An 18,572-nucleotide genomic window follows, 5' to 3' on the forward strand; every position below is an offset into this window, starting at 1 on the left:
GGTCAAAGCAGATGACTGCTTGTCCTGAGCCTGGTTCTGCTGGAGGTTTCTTCCTGTTAAAAGGGAGTTTTTCCTTCCCACTGTTGCCTTTTGTGCTTGCTCAGGGTGGGAGAACGTGACGAAGTGAAGATTCACCATGTCTGCTGGCCTCCTTAGATTGAGAACTTTACTAATTGGCTTTTCTATGTATGTGAATGTTCCTGTAAAGTGCCCTGAGACAACTTTGTTGTGAATTGGTGCTATATAAATAAACTGAATTGAATCCATTTGAATATATTATGAGGCTGTTTACTCATGTGCATAATGTTAGACTGTGTTTCTGTACTGCAGAGAAACTGAAACGGTGGAAGAGAGAGTGAAGGAGCTAAACATTCCTTTGAAACACAAACTGCCTTTATCTATATATACACATATCATTAACCTTTAGCTTCCACTGTGCGCTCCTGTGCACTTCTCCTTGTCTTTCTTCATATCCCAAACACACCCTAAAGTCTCCTGAGGTTTTCTTATGGCTGAGTTCTGTTCCCCTCTCTCATTCCTACTAAATATAGGCTTTAGAGCCATCTGGGAGAATGATTTTGCTCCCTCAATATTACCATCAGCAGTTTCAGCTGGCCAAGAGAGATCTCTGATGGCCCCTTCCCATTCCAAATTCACAGTCCTGACCTCAGCCTCCTCCTCTTCCTCGTCTTGACACCAACACTCCTGCCACCCACACCCCAAACCTTTTGGAAGATCTGCCTTCTGAGGGTTGGGAGGGCTTTGCACTTTGCAGGATCTGAGTCCAGCCATTGTAGGGTCAGAGGCACTAAAGGATTTGTATGCTTGTGATTGAGATCTATATCTTCTTCACCATTTGGCATTTATAGGTCTTCCTCTCCTGACAGGATCACAACATAAATCCGGTGAGTGGAACTATTTTGCTTTGGTTATTGTTCAGTCGAGTAAACAATCTGAGGAGATACTGATAAAGGCGTGCAATATATTCCCAATCATTATTTAGGTTGTAGTGCAACTAGACGAGACAAAAGGAAGTGCTCCTGAACCTGTCAAATTAAAATTGTTCAGATTAAGACATAAGATAGGGAAGTTGTTTTTGTTTTTGCTTCTTTGTACATAAAATGAATTGAACAAATGAGTGAAAGTGCTGAGTGTCCATCTTTGGTGAGTTTATGTGGTGTTATCAGACCAGGGTGTGTGTGTGGGTGGAGGTGGGGGGTAGTAAATTTGAACACAGTTCCCTGCAGCCTTCTATTTAAGAGAAGTTAAAAGTGATTTAAAATGCTCCTTACTAAATTTACATTTTGGCTCAGAGTCCTGGTTTGATAGGTCCAGCATGTGCTTAAGAACTGATTTTCTGGATGTGTGTTTTGTGTCCTGCAGAGTTCTTTCAAGCCCATTTGATAGCCAAATGACGCCATTACATGTCGCTAAAATGTCTTGGCCGGAATTGGCCTTTAAAAATAGCTGCACGGGGTTATGTTACAGCCACTAGATGCAATGTGGTGTTTTGCCACTTGACTGGACCTTAAAAAAAAAAAGCGGTGGCGCTGAATTTGCAGATATTTGTGCCACAGAATAAAAAAAAAACAGCATTTAAAATATTCCTATAAACAAAGCATTTGAAGACAAGAGAAAGATGGTGCCTGATGTTTATGTAAGCGTAGGGTGATGTCTTGATATATGAGACTCATAAACTCCACCTGATTTGTTCACTTGCAAGAAGCTAAAAGGCGATTATGAGCTTATGGTATGAATAACACTCAAGTTATCTAATGCTAATGATGCCTTCACTTTCCCCACAGTTAAATGTAGAGCAGTTTTTTTGCATTTGTTTACGTTGACTCCATCAGCACACAGATCCTGTGTCCTATAACCACAACTGAAACACATATTGAGCTATAGGTTTCCTATGGGGATGGCATCTGTTCCACGAGAGAATGTAAGGCATCCGAGGGCACTGACAACCCCTCCCTCTTTTGAAGGTGGAAAAATTAGGAGGGTCTGTGGTGTCTGCAGGTCCGTTACATACCGGTCCTCTGACCTCGGGGATTGATCATGGGTGGTGGTGTTGATGATGTGAAGTTAGCTCGAGAACTTGTGCAAACTAAACTGCAACTAAAACACTCTTCTCAGTGGAGTTTATTAATAAAATTCACATTTGTTTCCTTTAATTGTTGTTTTTTTAATTGGCTTATCAAAATTTTACCTCTTTTTGCTTTTGACTTATTTTTCCCAGTTAGTTTAGTTTCAAGTTAGGCTTTATGTTGACGCTTTGAATCCTGGAGGAGCTCTGACTGTATTTTATTCTCCTGAGCGAAGGAGTTTCTCTTGCCTAGTGGCTTCAGCAAGTTTCAAATGAAGGCATGCTGCTCTGTATTTTTGTACCCAGGAGTAACGTTCTCTGTTTTCTTCCTGACCCTCCAGCCATGCCTCTGGGAACACCTGCCCCCCTAAACAAGCGGAAAAAGCCCTCCAAGATCATAACTGACCTATCGCATATCAGTCAGAATGGTAAGGCTGACGTAAAATGATGTAAATGTGAAATTACCTCTGCTCAGTACTGCTCTTTACATACAGAAATCATCAGAAGGTGCTGTAATCTAAAAAGAGAAGTGGCGATATTGTGTGCAATCGTATAATTATGTAAAAAGCATCAAACAACTCCTAAATTAATATAAAATTAGGTCTAGATGGGATATTAGGTAGCTGGTTCATTTTTTTTTTATTTCTCAATTATTATAAACAGATGAAAAGTGCAAAATAAAGTTAACAAATTTCATGTTATATTCCTACTTTTACTGAAAAGATGCACATGTGCACAAAGGAAAACAAAAATGTAGGCTAAGCTTGAATAAAATAGACATTTAACTCTATTTCAGTAGCATAAATGGAGGAGACTGATTTCTTTCTTTCATCATCATTTCTTTAGTTATTTTTCTATTGTTGGCAGATTTTCAACTGCTGTGGTCAGTTTTTTAATTATTATTTCTTTGTTATTAATTGTCCTGCCTAGAGTTTGAAGCAGAGCCAGAGGCATCAGAGCTGGACCTGGGAAAAAAGATCAGGACTCCCAGAGACATAATGCTGGAGGAGCTGTCGCTGATGAAGAACCGAGGCTCAAAGATGTTCAAGATGAGGCAGCAGAGAGTCGAGAAGTTCATCTATGAGAACAACCCTGATATCTTCAGCAACGATTCAATGGTGAGAGCCCGGCAAGTAGATTTTACTCATATACAGGCAACATAAATGAGATTGTGTTGAAGTGAAAGGTTTTTACTTAATGTTAGTTTTACTAGAAGTAAAACGAAAACTTTTTACTTCGTAGGTGCACCATCTACAATAATGATCCCATTCTTTTTAGGACAACTTCCAGAAGTTTGTTCCCTCTCTGGGTTGTCAGCTGGGAGGTCAAATAATAAATGTTGGTGGGCACTTTGTGAGCAAAGAGTCTGGACATCCATATTTAGGAGCCATGTCGGCAGGAGGAGGAGCCCCAGTGCCTCCTCCAAAGCCTGGAAGCAAAGGAGCTGGAGCAGGAGGAGCAGGAGGAGCAGGTGGTGCTGGAGGGGCTGGAGGTGCAGGAGGGCTGGGCGGGGATGACAAAGGGAGGAAAGAAGATGGAACGAGCGGGTCTTCACTAAAAGGTTTGCATCTTACTTTTAATGTAGTTTCTCTGAGGATTTTATTTTCTCAAACCAATAAACATCTTCTTCTTCCAGAAACATTTTACAGAACGAACCACAACAACAACAGCTACAGTGACTGAATGAATGAAAAGACTCTAAAAATCGACATTAGCTAATTTACATATTACATTTTTAAACAAATGAAAGACGATAGAAACTTTTGTTTCTTATTGTTTGATTCTGTTGTTTTCAAAATGTGCTTAGAAACAAGCCTTAATTAAACATGCCATGTCGTTTATTCTTCTTCTATTTCTGCAAGAATAAATGAAATTAGACATAAGCTAGACAAACATTCGTTTGACATTTTCACAGTTTAAAACTTTAGCAATAAGAGCAAATATACAGAGGCATGCATGCCCCATCCATCCATACCTGCTTCTTCCTTTTTGGGTCATGGGGGTCACTGGTGCCCATGTCCAGCCATCACTGTGCGAGAGGCGGGGTACACCCTGGACAGGTCTCCAGTCCATCACAGGGACACATAGAGACAAACAACCATTCACTCTCTCACTCACACCTAGAACAATTTACTTACCCATCAGCCTAACATGCATGTTTTTGGTCTGTGGAAGGAAACCGGAGTACCCAGAGAAAACCCACGCATGCATGGGGAGAACATGCAAACTCTACTCAGAAAGGTCCCGCATCGGGATTTGAACCAGCAACCCTCTCGCTGAGAGGCTACAGCTCTTCCAACTGTGCCACCGTGCTGCCCTAGACCTGACCCGCTTAAAAAACTTAAAGCAAACTGATAATATCAAACTCTAAATGAACATACCGTTTTGGTCATAAACCAATACACATGAACAGTTTTAACAGATGATTTTGTCTTAATGTTGTTTGTTTAAAATTAAATAATAGAGATTGGCTTTTTATTAGAAATGCAAAGTGCTGAATGATTTTGCTGAAATTTGCTGAAGAACTTTGCTAACTGAGTTGTTAGAGCTAAAAGAAGCAGAACAAGAGCTAAAGGCTATCTGACAAATAAAATGACAAACTAACAACTAAAAATGGCTAAATGTTACCTACAAGTAGCAAAACATGATCTAAAATCTAAAAGTAGCAAAAACTAGCTAACCAAAGTTTAGCTTAAAACTAGCAAAAGAATAGCTAGGACCTAAAAAGAGCAAAATGTTGGCTAAAAGTAGCATGAGGCTAGCTAAAAGCTAAGAGGAGAGAAAAAAACAGCAGATGTTGAAGTGGATTTCAAAGAGAAAGGTTTAGAAGGGATTGAAGAGATTGCAAAGTATTTGTAATTCAAATGAAATATTTTGAAAAAAGTAAAATAGTTGCAAAAATCTTAGCATCTATACATGTGATGTGAATGTGCTGATTTAAAATATGAATGGCTAAAATAGCACTGGTAGTTATATGGCAAAAAAAATGTAATAAAATAAAAACAAACACAAAAAAAAAATAGAAAAATATCAACATTCACACAATTTGTTTTATAATTAAATCTGTTTTTATTTTTAAAAATGTTAACCACGTTAATTTTTATTTTTTTGAAAGGAGACTGTAAATGATCTGTAGGCAGCTGTAAATGATGGAGATGTTTTCCACACAGGAAGTGGAAAAGATGGAACTAAAATGCAGATCCACATGAAGACTTACGTGTCTCCATGGGAGAAGGCCATGAAGGGCGACGAGAACCTGCTGGCCACTCTAAAGTTTGGAATGCCTGGCCCCATTGAATCAAACGAACTCCGCAAATTCAAGTGCTTCAACAGGTACTTTCCTCGCTGTTTGATTTTGTTGGTTAAAGTAAGAAACCACAGTTTTAGTTCACTTTTTGTGTCACCTGGTTTGGTTCTAGGATGGCCATGCCCTTTGGCGGCTTTGAAAAGGCCAACCAGCTCATGAAATTCCAGCTGCCAGAAACTGAGGTGACCAAACCGGAGCCCGAACCTGCAGTGGTGTACCAACATGACATTGGCTGCCGACCCTCCTTCAATCGTACTCCGATTGGCTGGGTGTGCAGCAGCGAGCCCAGCAGCATCCACATGGAGACAGATGCCGTGCCCTTTGATGGAGAGACCGACGAGCTGTGAAAACCCAATCATACTGTGATTACACTCACTGTGCACATACACACAAACATGAGCCTGACTGGATGGATAAACGTCAGCATGCACTCAGTAGGCGAGCTTAAAATTCTGTTGTAATAATATTAACGAGTTTGAATGTCCGAATGTGAATACCTGAAAGTGTACATGACTTGCAGTCGTGCCTCGCTCTGTATTGGGTTGTAAGTCAGATACAAAGCTGCAAAGCTTATGATAAATCACCAAACGCTATTTTATCAAGCTTTAGTGACAGCTTTGTCAGAAAAGTTGAGAAGTCAGCGATTTTCTTTAAGAGGAAAGAATGAATTACGTGTGAAGATGGAGATTCCCGCTGCTACTTTTGTGCATGCTCCCTTAATGATAATCGCCACATGTGTTGTCTCCATTTTGTCTTTTTTTTTTTCATGATTTTGATTAATTGTAGAAGTATAAAAACACCACAGTCATGTTTAATTTGGTATGCAAGCTTTTTTTGATTCCTGTGCCAACATAATTTTGCCACGGTAAACTTGAACTATTTTTTTGATGAGTGATAAAATAGCTTAAAAGGGTTTATCAATGCATTTAACGAATCAAATAAAAGAAAACATACACAGCATCTACTCCAAAGTTTGAGAAGTTTGATAATTGTATGCAAAAATATTAAAAATTATTGCAAAACTAAGTCCATATATGCTAAATTGACAGATTTTTTTTAAACAGGCACAGCAACAAATTAATAGAAATATTTAAACTAGAGCCTGTACACAGGCTGCCTAAAAATAAAAACTTAAGTAGAAAGACGATTTGTTTTATTATGCTATAAATTCCTTGTGTAAAGCTCTGTGTTAGTTTAGTTTGGTTGATTTTGATGTGAAGATTGAACTTCTTAAGGTAATCAGTCAAATCTATAACTCTAATTAAACTTCATTAAAAGTACACAATCTTTTAAAAATGTATATTTTATGATTAAACTAAAACATTGTTACTTTCAGCATATGTTGTGTGGCTTTGTGAAACAACTTTGTCCCAGTAAAGTGGAAAACTTGTCTTGGTGCAACAGATAAGATGACACTGAATGCATCGTCTACAGAGAACGCCTGCGTACACGCTATGACCTGTGTTGACTTTACCAGAGATTTCTTTACAATCGTAGTAGCACATTGTAAAGAAATCCCTTAAATCAACATGATCAGCTCTGATGTGTTCTGAAATGTTATGTTGACTTCTGAGAAATACACCAACCTCCAGTGACCATGAAAAATGAATAAGAAAATAAAGGAAAAGTGTTGTGATTTATTTTTATCACTTTGGAATCAACTACAAGTTTATTTATGTAATTTAATTAATATTAATTTGTTTAAAATGCACCAATTAAACAATTTATTAGCGTGGGCATCAGTTAAGTTATTTATTTATTTATTTGCACGATGAATAGATTTTCTGTGTGAAACATGGTCAGGTATTTTCAGACAGTGCTGCAGAGAGGCGACGCCGCAGGATCCGGATTGACATGGAGTGAGTAGGTATGAACAACTGAAGGAGTGGCATCACTTAAATAAAAACAGTATTAATAGTGCTTTATCTGACAGTGGCAGTCTTTGGCAAGCTGCAGCTGGGAGGTCATGATTTAAAATAATATGAGCAAAAATAACTGGGCAGCATGGCAGTGCAGTGGTTAGAACTGTTATCTCACAGCAAGAAGCTCCTGGGTTCAAGTCCCAGAATTGGATTTGTGGAATTTGCGTGGGTTTCCTCCTACAGTTCAAAACATGCACGTTTAAGCTGCCCTCAGGTCCAGGCCTCCTCAGAAAAATAGATATGTGGTCTCACTAGAATTTGCCGGATTAAATAAAGGTTAAAACAAATAAAGTATTTATGTAAATGGACGGTGTATACTTATAGCACCTTTCTATCTAACCAAAGCACATTGCAACAGAAACTGTGCCTTCATACAGCACTCTACTACATTTCTATAATATGAGTAAATTATCTTTGGAAACTAATCAGTGCTTTAGATCACATTCATACACAGATGAGACACACATCAGAGGCAAAGAGGAGTTTACTGTCTTGCTCATGGACACCTCAGCATTTGTTTAACTCTTAATCTACTTTTTGATGAATGAGAATTTTTTATCGCCCTAAAATGGAGTCTGTAAAATCTCTCAAATTTGCAATTATCTAAAAGAAAGAAAAACAAAGAAAGAACATTTAACTTAAGAAAGATAAAGGGAGAGTGCTGTCGCAGATTTCAGAGAAGACGAGCCTGTGATCGGAAAGTCGCCAGTTCAAATCCCAGGATCAACAACATTGGGACACCCAAGCCACCTGCATCATGAAGGACCCCACTCACCCAGCACACACACTTTTTGCCCCACTCCCCTCAGACAGAAGGTTGCGGAGCATTACGTGTAGAACCACTAGACTGAGGAACAGCTTCTACCCTGAAGCTGTTAGGATTATAAATCCCTAACCAGGATAATCATTTTGAAAAAAATAAATCACTGTAATGCCATTTTGATTATTGGTATGTGCTGCTGATTATCCATGCTGCTGATCTCATGCTACTGATTATTTCATGCTGTTGTATTCATTCGAACTCATCTACTCACACAGACTCATGTTCGTGCTGCTGTTTTTCGACATATTTTGCACTATTACTGGTAAGGGTTTAGCGTGTTTCATTTATATCTTAGATCAGTACTGTTTCTTTTACAATGTATATTTTACCATTTTTGGACGTAACTGGGACCCAGTGCACACAATTTCGTTCTACCTCATGTATCACATGTGATGTGAAGGACAATATAAAACCTTGAACCTTTATAAAAACAATTGCCAATGAGTTGGCTCGCTGTGGTTACCCCTGACGAAGCGAGCAGCCGAAAGAGACAAAAAAACAAACAAACAAAAAAAAACTTAAGAAAAATTAAATATATGCTTTGACAAGGGAGGTACAGAGCACAAAATGATGCACACATTTGAAACAACATAAGTTAAGTTTGCAAACGTATTGATTTATTTAGCTGTGAAGTTATTTAGCATCTATTTTGCAGTAAAGACACATGTAAATTTTATTACGACCACTTAAGAAATAATTTGTCAAATGGACAAAAAAAAACTAGTTTTGGTGACAAACAGGTCAAATCCATCTTTACAGCGTTGTTGCTACACTTGTGGTCGGCAGTTCCACTCCTACACAGATGGGGGCGCTGGCGCTCCGTATAGCATTTTTAATAACAGTTTGAAACGTTGAAAGTTTAAACAGCGTAGAAGAAGTGTTTTTTCATACATATCTTTTTGAACGTAGAAGAAGACAATGAACGACAACAGCGACTGTGCGATGGCAGCGCTTCAGTTATGTACATCATTCCGTTATTTTTAGGTAACTTCATCATTCTTTCACATTTTCAGGAAGCTAAGAGCTAAGTGTAATTTAAAATGGCTTACACTGGTTTCATAGCAGAACAAACAATCAAACCAGAAGTCAGTTGTCGATATATTTCATAGCAAGTCGATTTTTAGTATCTTTATAGCAGATTTTTTTAATCTTATTTCAGCATTCGTGGCGTGTTCCTGTGTTAAAAATGCACCACGTCAATCTGTAAAGGCTTCATTATTTGAGAGGAAGATAGAAGATGAGAGGGCCTTTTCAAAATGACTTTCTATTTATTCTTTGTAAAGTCTTTGTTTTTCTGCTGTATTACACAATACTTATAATATATTTATGCTAGGATTGTTTTTCAAAGGCATTTATGACCTGAATAGCTTTTTTAAACCATTAACGTTTTATGTTAAAGCTAGCCAATAAAACACTGACTTTTTTTAATGCAAAGTTTTTGTGCTAAACATGATTCATTTAATGCCATAAAATATTTCATGTTTTATGGGTTTACCTTTCTTCATATCGTCTGTATGGACACTACCAAATGTGACTAGCCAGGAAGTCCGGAGATAGTTGAAACCATCAACAACCATCGTCATCGTTGTCGTCTTAATCATCTTTGTCATCATCATCATCATCATGCATAATCATGTAATTATTTCTATCCTTAACTGATTTTTTTGTCTTTCTCCCAACAGGGGGGAACCCCTTGCCCTGTCTTTCTGTGTTTGTCTGTTTCTCCTTCCTGTCCTCTCAAACCCAGCCAGTCGAAGCAGATGGCCGCTCGTCCTGAGCCTGGTTGGGCTGGAGGTTTCTTCCTGTTAAAAGGGAGTTTTTCCTTCCCACTGTTGCCTTTGTGCTTGCACAAGATGGGAGACTGTAATGAAGGGATGATCCAACACATTTATGTATGTTTTTGTTGCTGAGACAACTTCTGTTGTGACTTGGTGCTATATAAATAAACTGAATTGAATTGAAGTAAATATCAAGCAACATGTTTGATTTTTAAGGACATCTTGAGCATTTTGTTCCATTGAAATAGTAAATCAGTCAACAAGATTCTTATTGAAGTTCAGTTCTAAAAAAAAAAGAAGTAACTTTGATTCATTGTGGTTATTACAGATTGTAAAACTCCAAAAGCCATTGATATTTCTTGATGAGAGAGGTTAAGATCAGACTGTTTGTTTCAGAAACATTAAAGCAAAGCGTGACGTTTCCTGATGGCCTCTGACTCAAAGCCACGGTTGTCCCCACTTCCATGGACAGAAGTACTTGTGTACTGGGTGTTATCCTTTGGTTCTCATCTCTACTCTTTTTATAAGTTGCACACGTTTTCCAAAGGTAAAAACAAAACAAAATATTGCATTAATTTGAAGATTTCATGAAGGTTTATGACCCGTTTGTCGCCTGTCATACCCCAGAGCACGAAGAGGGATTAGAGAGAGAGTTCAAGTTGGAAAATGGTCTTTTAAAAGGTTTTAAAAGGGTAAGCTCAATGCTGTTTTTATTATTATTATATTTTAAGCTCAGTCTGAGACAGCATTGTGATTTATTTCCCTAACTGTGCATGTTACATTAATAAAATGCAGCCATATCCAAAGTTTCTCTGTTATAAACATATTTATTCAGCATAAAACCAACAAGTTCATGTTAGTTTTAAGACTCTTTGTAAAGTTAATTTGTTTTTCTAAGGATATTTTAGACTTTGAGTGGAGTTTCTGGACTGAATGGGCCAAAAATAGTTTACTATGGACTCTGATCGGCCATGGCATAATATCAAGATTAACCACCATCTTCAACCCCAAGGTAAGACGAAAGTATTATTAGACGAGTTAAATGTGTATTTCTGGATGTTCTAACAATGTTTGTCCAACAGCTCAGGGTGCCTGCACTTACACTATATGGCTTCCTAGCAGCCAGCAGTGTGTTGGGGATTAAAGGTGTGAGTGTGCTGCTTGTACATCTGGGGGTTTCCTTCTCAGTGGCCCAGCTGCGGAAGCCTACTTTGTCATGGCTTTTTAACCTTTTGCTGATTTCCACCCTTCACATTAAGTCACTTCAAGACATTCAGGTGGGTTGTGTCACCAAGAATGTACATTTTTAATTTTTAAACTGAGATGTTTCCTTCTTGCATAAAAGTAAATAAATACATAGAAAAAAAAAGTAACCCATCAGTCAGAGTAGAAATGAGACAGTGTATCTACATTAAAAACTTTGTGGACTTTTAATTTTGTTTTTTAATGTACGGTAAATAATTTTCCAGCTTTTTGAATGAGTGGTTAGAGCAGTCATCCTCCAATGCAAGAGATGGGGGTTCAAATACACCAGCAGTCTCATGCTAAATTGTCCCTGGGCAAGCCACTGAACCCCTCATTGCCTCTGATGTGTGTCCCATCAGTGAATGAATGTGATAAAACTCCGATTAGTCTCTTTAGAATGATTTGTTCAATTAGCTTCCTACAGATCTAGTAGTATGAATGGGTAAATGAGGGCACAGGTTGTAGTGTAAAGAGCATTGAGTATCTTGAAATAAGATAGAAAGGTGCTATGTAAGTACAGTCCATTTACCATTACATGATATACTTGCCAAAAAACACAAGAGGGCAGTAGATACTAAGAAGCTGTTGTGTCTATTAGCTTCATGTTATTTCAAATTCATAAGACTAAATAAATGTTAAATGAGTTTACTGGAAGCATATGGCTCAAGTAGGTTGTTTACAACATTTAATATGACTATTTGTGTCCACCATCCCCCCCCCCCCCCCCACACACACACACAATGCATAGTCCTGTGTTCAGCATCATTTCAAAAGCAATGAAACTTTCAGTGATTTTAATTTTACTCATTGATGTAAACATGCCACTTTTTCTAGTCTGTAAGCACATACAGAGGTGTACTGTTCTAACGTTCTCTGTAAACATGCTAAAAGGTTTCTCCTAACCATGCATTACCCAGAGAGGCTGGTACAGCACGGAGGAGGAGTACTACCTGCTACTCTTCAGCGTTGCTATGTGCGGCCTGCGATTCATCAGCTTCAGCCTGGAGCACTGCTGGAGCCCTTTAGATCCGAGTGGAGTCGTGGAGCTCTTTTGGTTGTTTTCATACACCTTCTATCATCCCCTCTTCTACAATGGACCCATTATCACCTTCAAAGCCTACACAGAGCAGGTAAGAGTAAAATTGCCTCTTCTGCTTTTGCTTTGAAGGCTGAGGCTGATTGCTCCACCCCAGAGTAGCTTTTATAAGCATGTAAACAGGTTGTTGTGTGTTTAAATATATACTAGCTTGAGTTGTAGCATGTTTTTTTTTGTTTTATAAAGTCTTTAACAACTTCTTCTTTGTTTATATTTTTGAGTCAAGTTGGATCTTTTGAATCACTGCTGCAGCATTAATGCATGTTTAGTTAAAATGTTTGTGTACATTTTTTACTCTTATTAACAGCTTGAACCGTTTTTTTTTTTTAACTCCGTATCTCAGAATAACGTGTTGTCTTGCTCAACTTACAGATGCGATGGTCTATTGAAGAGAGGAGCAACAGAAGTGAACCTGCTCTTCGTTTCTTGTTACTCAGATCGGGACGTATTTTACTGTGGTGGTGTCTGGCAGAATACATGATCCATGTCATGTACATGCACTCTATCCAGTCTATTGAGACTTACATAGAAATTCTCCCTCCATGGGCATTGGGTAAGTCTTTATCAACAGTTTTTGCCACTTCATACGTGATAGACCTCAACTTAAGATGAAACTCCCACATGTCTTGGTATATTTTGATGATTTGAATGATTTATCAGCTTAAGCAGAGGCTCCAGGCTGAAGCTGATGAATAGCAATAACTAACATCACTGAAAAATCATATGGTCGAATTAAATCCTCTGGGTGCATCAACCCAAAATGATGTCAAACGTTATTTCCTCACTATTCATTTTCTGATGTCACATATATTATTGATTTTAAATTTGCCTCTTATCGTTCCTTTTTTATATTTGTAAGGTGCATGGGTATTTTGCATGCACAGTCAGAAGTAGGTGAAATTTTAAATCCAACTTTGGGATTTAACTGAGCCAATCATCCAGACATCCTTTTAACTCATTTGTCCTCTGTGTCCCCTTGTTGTCAAAAGCAAGAAAAGAAGCATCTTTGGATAATAGAAACACTGATTCATAATCATTAGTTCTGCAACTTTTTAATTACTGCATTATTTATGTTGACCTGAGTTCTTACATGTTCACAGGACAGCTATTAATCTTTGTCTCTTGCTAGTATGAGTTTTTTGCTATAGAACTGAAACTAATAGACGATGCTGAATTAATTTTTATAACAAGTCATTACTTTCACCACTTGTTTCCTCCTTTGTCACAGGCGGTCTTGCTCTGGCCCTTGTTCAGTTCTTCTATGTGAAGTATCTGGTTCTGTTTGGACTTCCATGCACACTCGCTGCTTTAGATGAACTGGTTCCCCCAAAACTTCCTTCTTGCGTCAGCATCATGTACAGCTTCACAGGGATGTGGAGGTAAAGCTACACAGTATGGAAGTACACAACATTTGTACTGTGACGTGTATTATTTTATTGTCTAGGAAAAATCGCAACCCTGATATCTTTAAGGAAAATATAGTGCAAATATAGTATAGTGCTTGCTGTGCCTCAGCAATCAGATCCAACCTGGCCTCAGAAAATTGTCTCATCTTAACCAAAAAAAGTCCCATCCCAGTGTCTCATCTTAAGTCATTACCAGCAATAGAACAATTGGTCACCTCAAGATCAGGAGCATTATTATTGTTTTTCTGCATCACACTAAAATGGTTTGTTTCCTGTGACTGAATCACTACTCTCTGGCTAAAACTGAGCTTTTTTTTAAAGTAATAAATTCAATATTTGTAGAGCATAATGCAATTCAGATAAAAATCCCATCATTAATTCTATTCAAGTCGTATCATGTCTTCTGAAGGGGATATATTTTACAAAGATATAAAACAAACAAAAAAAAGTATTTTATGTTTTCATGATGGTATGTAATTTAGTTTTAAACATTTACACTCCCAGTGAAGTTATGGTTGTATGTGGGTTTCCAACCAGAGCCACATCAAATTTCAGGATTATTATTACAACTCTAAATTGTCCCTAGGTGTGAGTGAGAGAGTGAATGGTTGTTTGTCTCGTTTGTCTCTATGTGTCCCTGTGAGGGACTGGAGACCTGTCCAGGGTGTACCTCGCCCCTCGCACAGTGATTGCCGGACATGGGCACCGGCGACCCCCGTGACCAAAAATGGAATAAACGGGTAAAGAAAATGGATGGATGGATGGAGATAATGGATGGATGGATGGATTATTATTACGTTAAAACACCATCCTCTTCTTACAACAGGAATATAGCGTCTGAGAAAAGTTTGCCTAATTTATGCTGAAGGGGTCACAATTGCTCAAGTTGTTAAAGATGCTGGTTCCTTACATACCAATAAAATAAACCAAAACATTATTATGTTTGAAAAAAGGCCCAAAACATCCTCAATTTAAGTGCGCTGTAAAATAATTTACTAATTCCTGGCGTATAAAAGTTTTGAGCTATGTTTGCATTTGTGTTTACCAAATATAACTAACAGCTTCAGGTTAACAGCATCTAAATAAAAAGTCATATCATTAGCTGAATGATTTGAGCTGAATGATTTGAGGCTCCCGAGCAAGGCCCTTAACCCCCACCATCTGCTCCCCCGGGTGCCCTAGATGGCAGCTCTCTGCTCCACACAGAGGGCTGAGGTAGCTCGGTGGTCTATGGTTGTGTCAGGAAGGACATCCGGCTTAAAAATAATTGCCAAGTCGTTGTGTGAGTTACTTCACTGTGGCGACCCCTGAAAAAGAGAGCAGCCAAAAGAAAAATAAAATAAAATAAAAATAAATCATTAGCTGAATAACCTCCTCTCTAAAACAAATTAAAACTTTATGCAGGGAGACTAAGTTTCAGGACTAATTTAGCCCAATTTGCCTGATAAATAAACTGTTGGGTTCAGTATATGAACTAGGATTTAACCAAACAAGCATGGAGCTAAACGTTTGTATTATTTCTAGATTACAATCAGATTGTGATCCGAAGTAAGGAATAAATAAACCTGATGGTTTTTAGCAACTTTCAAGAGAAATCTCATTAGGTTTTGTCACTTTCTCTCAGCACAGACATTTATATTTGAGACTGTAAGTAACGCTGAGAAACACTCCCTCAGTTTAGAGCTCATAAAAATGAAAGTGGAGGGGCAGAGTGTTCGGTTTGGCACAATAAAACACACTCTTTACTGCGGACCAACCAATGTGCTGACACTGGTGCACTCTTGCTTTTGCTGATCTGGTCGATGTTGACAACATCGATGAAATGCATAAAGCTGCTCGCTGACATCATTGATGAAACCGTTAGAGGTTATAGACTATGCCAGGTTTAATCTTTGTAATGACAATGAGGGAGCGCACAGACACATATGCGTCATGCAGCAGATGCAGCTCTGGTCTCACTTTATGTCTAGTGTTCAGGTGTTTCTTACTCAGTGCTTTATTATTATGCAAATTTGTCACTGAGATATTTCTATTTTTCTCTCTCAGGCACTTTGATGAGGGGCTGTATCGATGGCTCATCAGGTAAGAGGCTCTTCATGAGCGGTGGACTCGCTAATTCAGATGTTAATGCTTGATAAAAAGTGAAATGTTATCTAAATCGTATAATAGCTCTAAAATCAGACCATCACTCTGTTTTATTGCAACACTTTGCTACTTATGAACACTTAAAAGAGCTCATGTTCTGTGGGACACTGGTATGTGACAAACCTTAAAAGCTCAAAATGCTGTTCTTTTGTTGCTCACACGTTTCATCACAATGGACAGCGATGCTGCATTTGCACGCAGGCTTTCTCATGTTTATGAGGTTGCATGCTGTCGGTGAATAATTCTTCTGTTGCGTTGCTGCTCCCGCACTGCAAAGAGATGCTTCCTTGTTTAATATGTGCACATGTAATTGGAGGATTATGTGTTTTTTCACTTGCACTTTGGACAGCGTGTTATTAGTCGGCTTTTCTTTTAATGATGCACACTTGGCTGAGTCCAGCCTGTTGGGAGTTTATGGTCTGCTTGTTAGATGCACATTGCTACTTTAAAGCAACTTTGCATCTGAATGGTTGTTAGAGAATACACAGAATATGCAGAGATCTTTAGTGTTTATTATTTGCTCATTTGTGTTGTGGCTGTTGCCCACGTACATCAGCCTTTCAGCTGTAATAAAAGAAACTTGCTATTACAGTGACATCAATTTAGTCATAAAAGATCCATCACTTTAAATTGCAAATACACGTTTCCATTTTAAGCTGAGCCCATTGGAAATTATTTTCTTCTGCTTAATAGCATCACTTGCAATTATCCTTCTGCAGATGCAAGATGATACCCATGACACAATACCCCGACTGTTCCTTCTCGCTAAAGTGCTTTTAAAGATGTTTTAATGCGGTTCTGAAATTCAGCCGATATTGTCTGAAGAGGGCTGGATGAGAGCGTAGGTGTTAAATGATGTGCTCTACATGACTCACTGACACCTCGTCTCCCTGGGCAGCTAAGAGGCTCGTTCTTTGCCATTCCATTACGCTGTCCCTGCCCATGTGCCGCAGTGTTTTCAGCTTCAACGTTTCACTCACGTTCAGTTAACCGCCAACAAAGAAAGCCCTTTCCGGTGGATTGATTGAGTTATTGATGCTACAGAAGAGCAGGACATTTTTAGTCTCATGTTCTGACAAATATTACTTGTAAATAATATGGGAGTATAGGGTTTGGTTGTTGGTTAACTTTGGTTCTGATTGTATTTTAGACCAAACCTGTCATACAACTCCTTAAAAACACAGGAATCAACTACTTAATCAATGTCTTAGCTTTTTTAATACCACTTTCAGTAAATCCTCTTGTCATCGTCTCATATACTCAAAAACATAAAAAGGGTGTGTGCTGTAAAAAAGTTAACTCTCAAATAAAACTTCATGGGTTTTGTTTGCAGTAGTCCCTTGTTAATCGCAGGGGATCCGTATCCTGAAGCCCTGTGCTAAGTGAAAAACTGCAAAGTAGGAATAGTTGTACAAGTAGTAGTTTATTTTAGTATATATATATATATATTTTTTTTTTTATTTATTTTTTCTTTTTTTAAATGTGTGTGTGTACAATAGTCCCTCGCTACTTCAAAGTTTGTTTTTGCGGGTTCGCTATATCAAGGTTTTTCAAAATAAGATTGGATATGACACAATTGGATGATTGATTCAAGGATTCAAGGATTTTTATTGTCATTCACAGCACATGTGGTACATGAGGTGGAACGAAACTATGTACATAGGGTCCCAGTTACATCCAACGAAAATACAAATTGTAAAGAAAAACATAAGATCTGAGACATGAAGTAAGAATATACTACATTCACTAAATTAAGAATACACAAAACTAATAATACACTAAGCACCATCAGTACAAAAACAATGCACCATAACAACAGCAGCACGAACATGAGTCTTTGTGAGCAGATGAGGACTAATGACCACATCAACTTGAAATAATCAGCAGCATGAGATCAGCATCGTGGATAGTCAGTAGCTCATATCAACAACCAAGTGACATTACAGAGATTTTTTTCACAGTAATTTTCCTGGTCAGAGAGTCATAAGTCTAACAGCCTCAGGGTAGAAGCTGTTTCTCAGCCTGGTGGTTCTGCACTTAATGGATGGATGAGCCATGGGTTGTTTATTTATAATTAATTATTTTAAATGATTTTGCACCATGTGTGAAGCCCACAAGTGAAAGAGAAAGCTCCCTTCTGCAACAGATCAGCTGATTTCCTTCTCTGCCACACACACACACACACACACACACATTTCTCCTACTGCAGCTTTGTGAAGGGTTAACCCTTTGCTGTCCAGATGCGTCAATCGACTTTTGTCTTCCTTAAATTTCAAAGTATGTCACATCATCAAATCATTGTAATCACAAAATATAAAAGTGTTGAAAAATATTTTTATTATTTTAGAACTTCCATGTTCAGTTGTTGAAGTGTAATTGATCAAGAAGTACATTTCTGCTCCGTGCTGCAGAGCTGAAGCTGTGACATCCCTTTGATGTCCTGCTGAACTTCTCTTCTCTACAATTTAAATACTGTAACATTTTAAATAAACAATACATGCTGCATGGCTTGGTTAATTAAAATCTTACAGTATTTAAATTTAAATTGTTTATTTAAAGAGGGAGATTGAGAGTAACAGTTGATGAGTGTGATTGCAGCCTGGCATATGTCATGACAAAGTTTACTGAACTTGAATTGAACTTGAATTTGGACTACTGTATCCCTACTTCATGGTTTTTCACTTATTGCGGGTGGTCCTGGTCGATAAACGAGGGACCACTCTCTGTCTCTCTCTCTCTATATATATGTATATACATATATATA

The 18,572-nt window shown here is 38.1% G+C and overlaps 2 protein-coding genes across 2 annotated transcripts in view; both read left to right on the forward strand.

Moving 5' to 3' along the window:
- The first annotated feature begins 729 nt into the window (after nt 1–729).
- myoz1a (myozenin 1a) lies at nt 730–7,039 on the forward strand. Its single transcript, XM_037686898.1, has 6 exons — nt 730–905; nt 2,428–2,514; nt 3,017–3,204; nt 3,365–3,647; nt 5,257–5,419; nt 5,506–7,039. The coding sequence occupies exons 2-6, from the start codon at nt 2,430–2,432 to the stop codon at nt 5,738–5,740; spliced, it is 954 nt and encodes a 317-aa protein (XP_037542826.1). The 5' UTR covers nt 730–905; nt 2,428–2,429; the 3' UTR covers nt 5,741–7,039.
- A 2,955-nt stretch (nt 7,040–9,994) lies between these two features.
- Nucleotides 9,995–18,572, forward strand: part of hhat (hedgehog acyltransferase) — a 21,274-nt gene continuing 12,696 nt past the window's right edge. Inside the window, exons 1-9 of the mRNA XM_037697807.1 lie at nt 9,995–10,030; nt 10,313–10,463; nt 10,544–10,608; nt 10,815–10,928; nt 10,999–11,193; nt 12,079–12,291; nt 12,630–12,810; nt 13,486–13,636; nt 15,710–15,745. Coding sequence (XP_037553735.1) covers nt 10,343–10,463; nt 10,544–10,608; nt 10,815–10,928; nt 10,999–11,193; nt 12,079–12,291; nt 12,630–12,810; nt 13,486–13,636; nt 15,710–15,745 — 1,076 coding nt within the window. The 5' untranslated portion in view covers nt 9,995–10,030; nt 10,313–10,342. The remainder of the gene's footprint in view (nt 10,031–10,312; nt 10,464–10,543; nt 10,609–10,814; nt 10,929–10,998; nt 11,194–12,078; nt 12,292–12,629; nt 12,811–13,485; nt 13,637–15,709; nt 15,746–18,572) is intronic.

Source organism: Nematolebias whitei, chromosome 1 (genome assembly GCF_014905685.2).
Source record: "Nematolebias whitei isolate Nwh7 chromosome 1, NemWhi1, whole genome shotgun sequence".
Classification (NCBI taxonomy): Eukaryota; Metazoa; Chordata; class Actinopteri; order Cyprinodontiformes; family Rivulidae; genus Nematolebias; species Nematolebias whitei.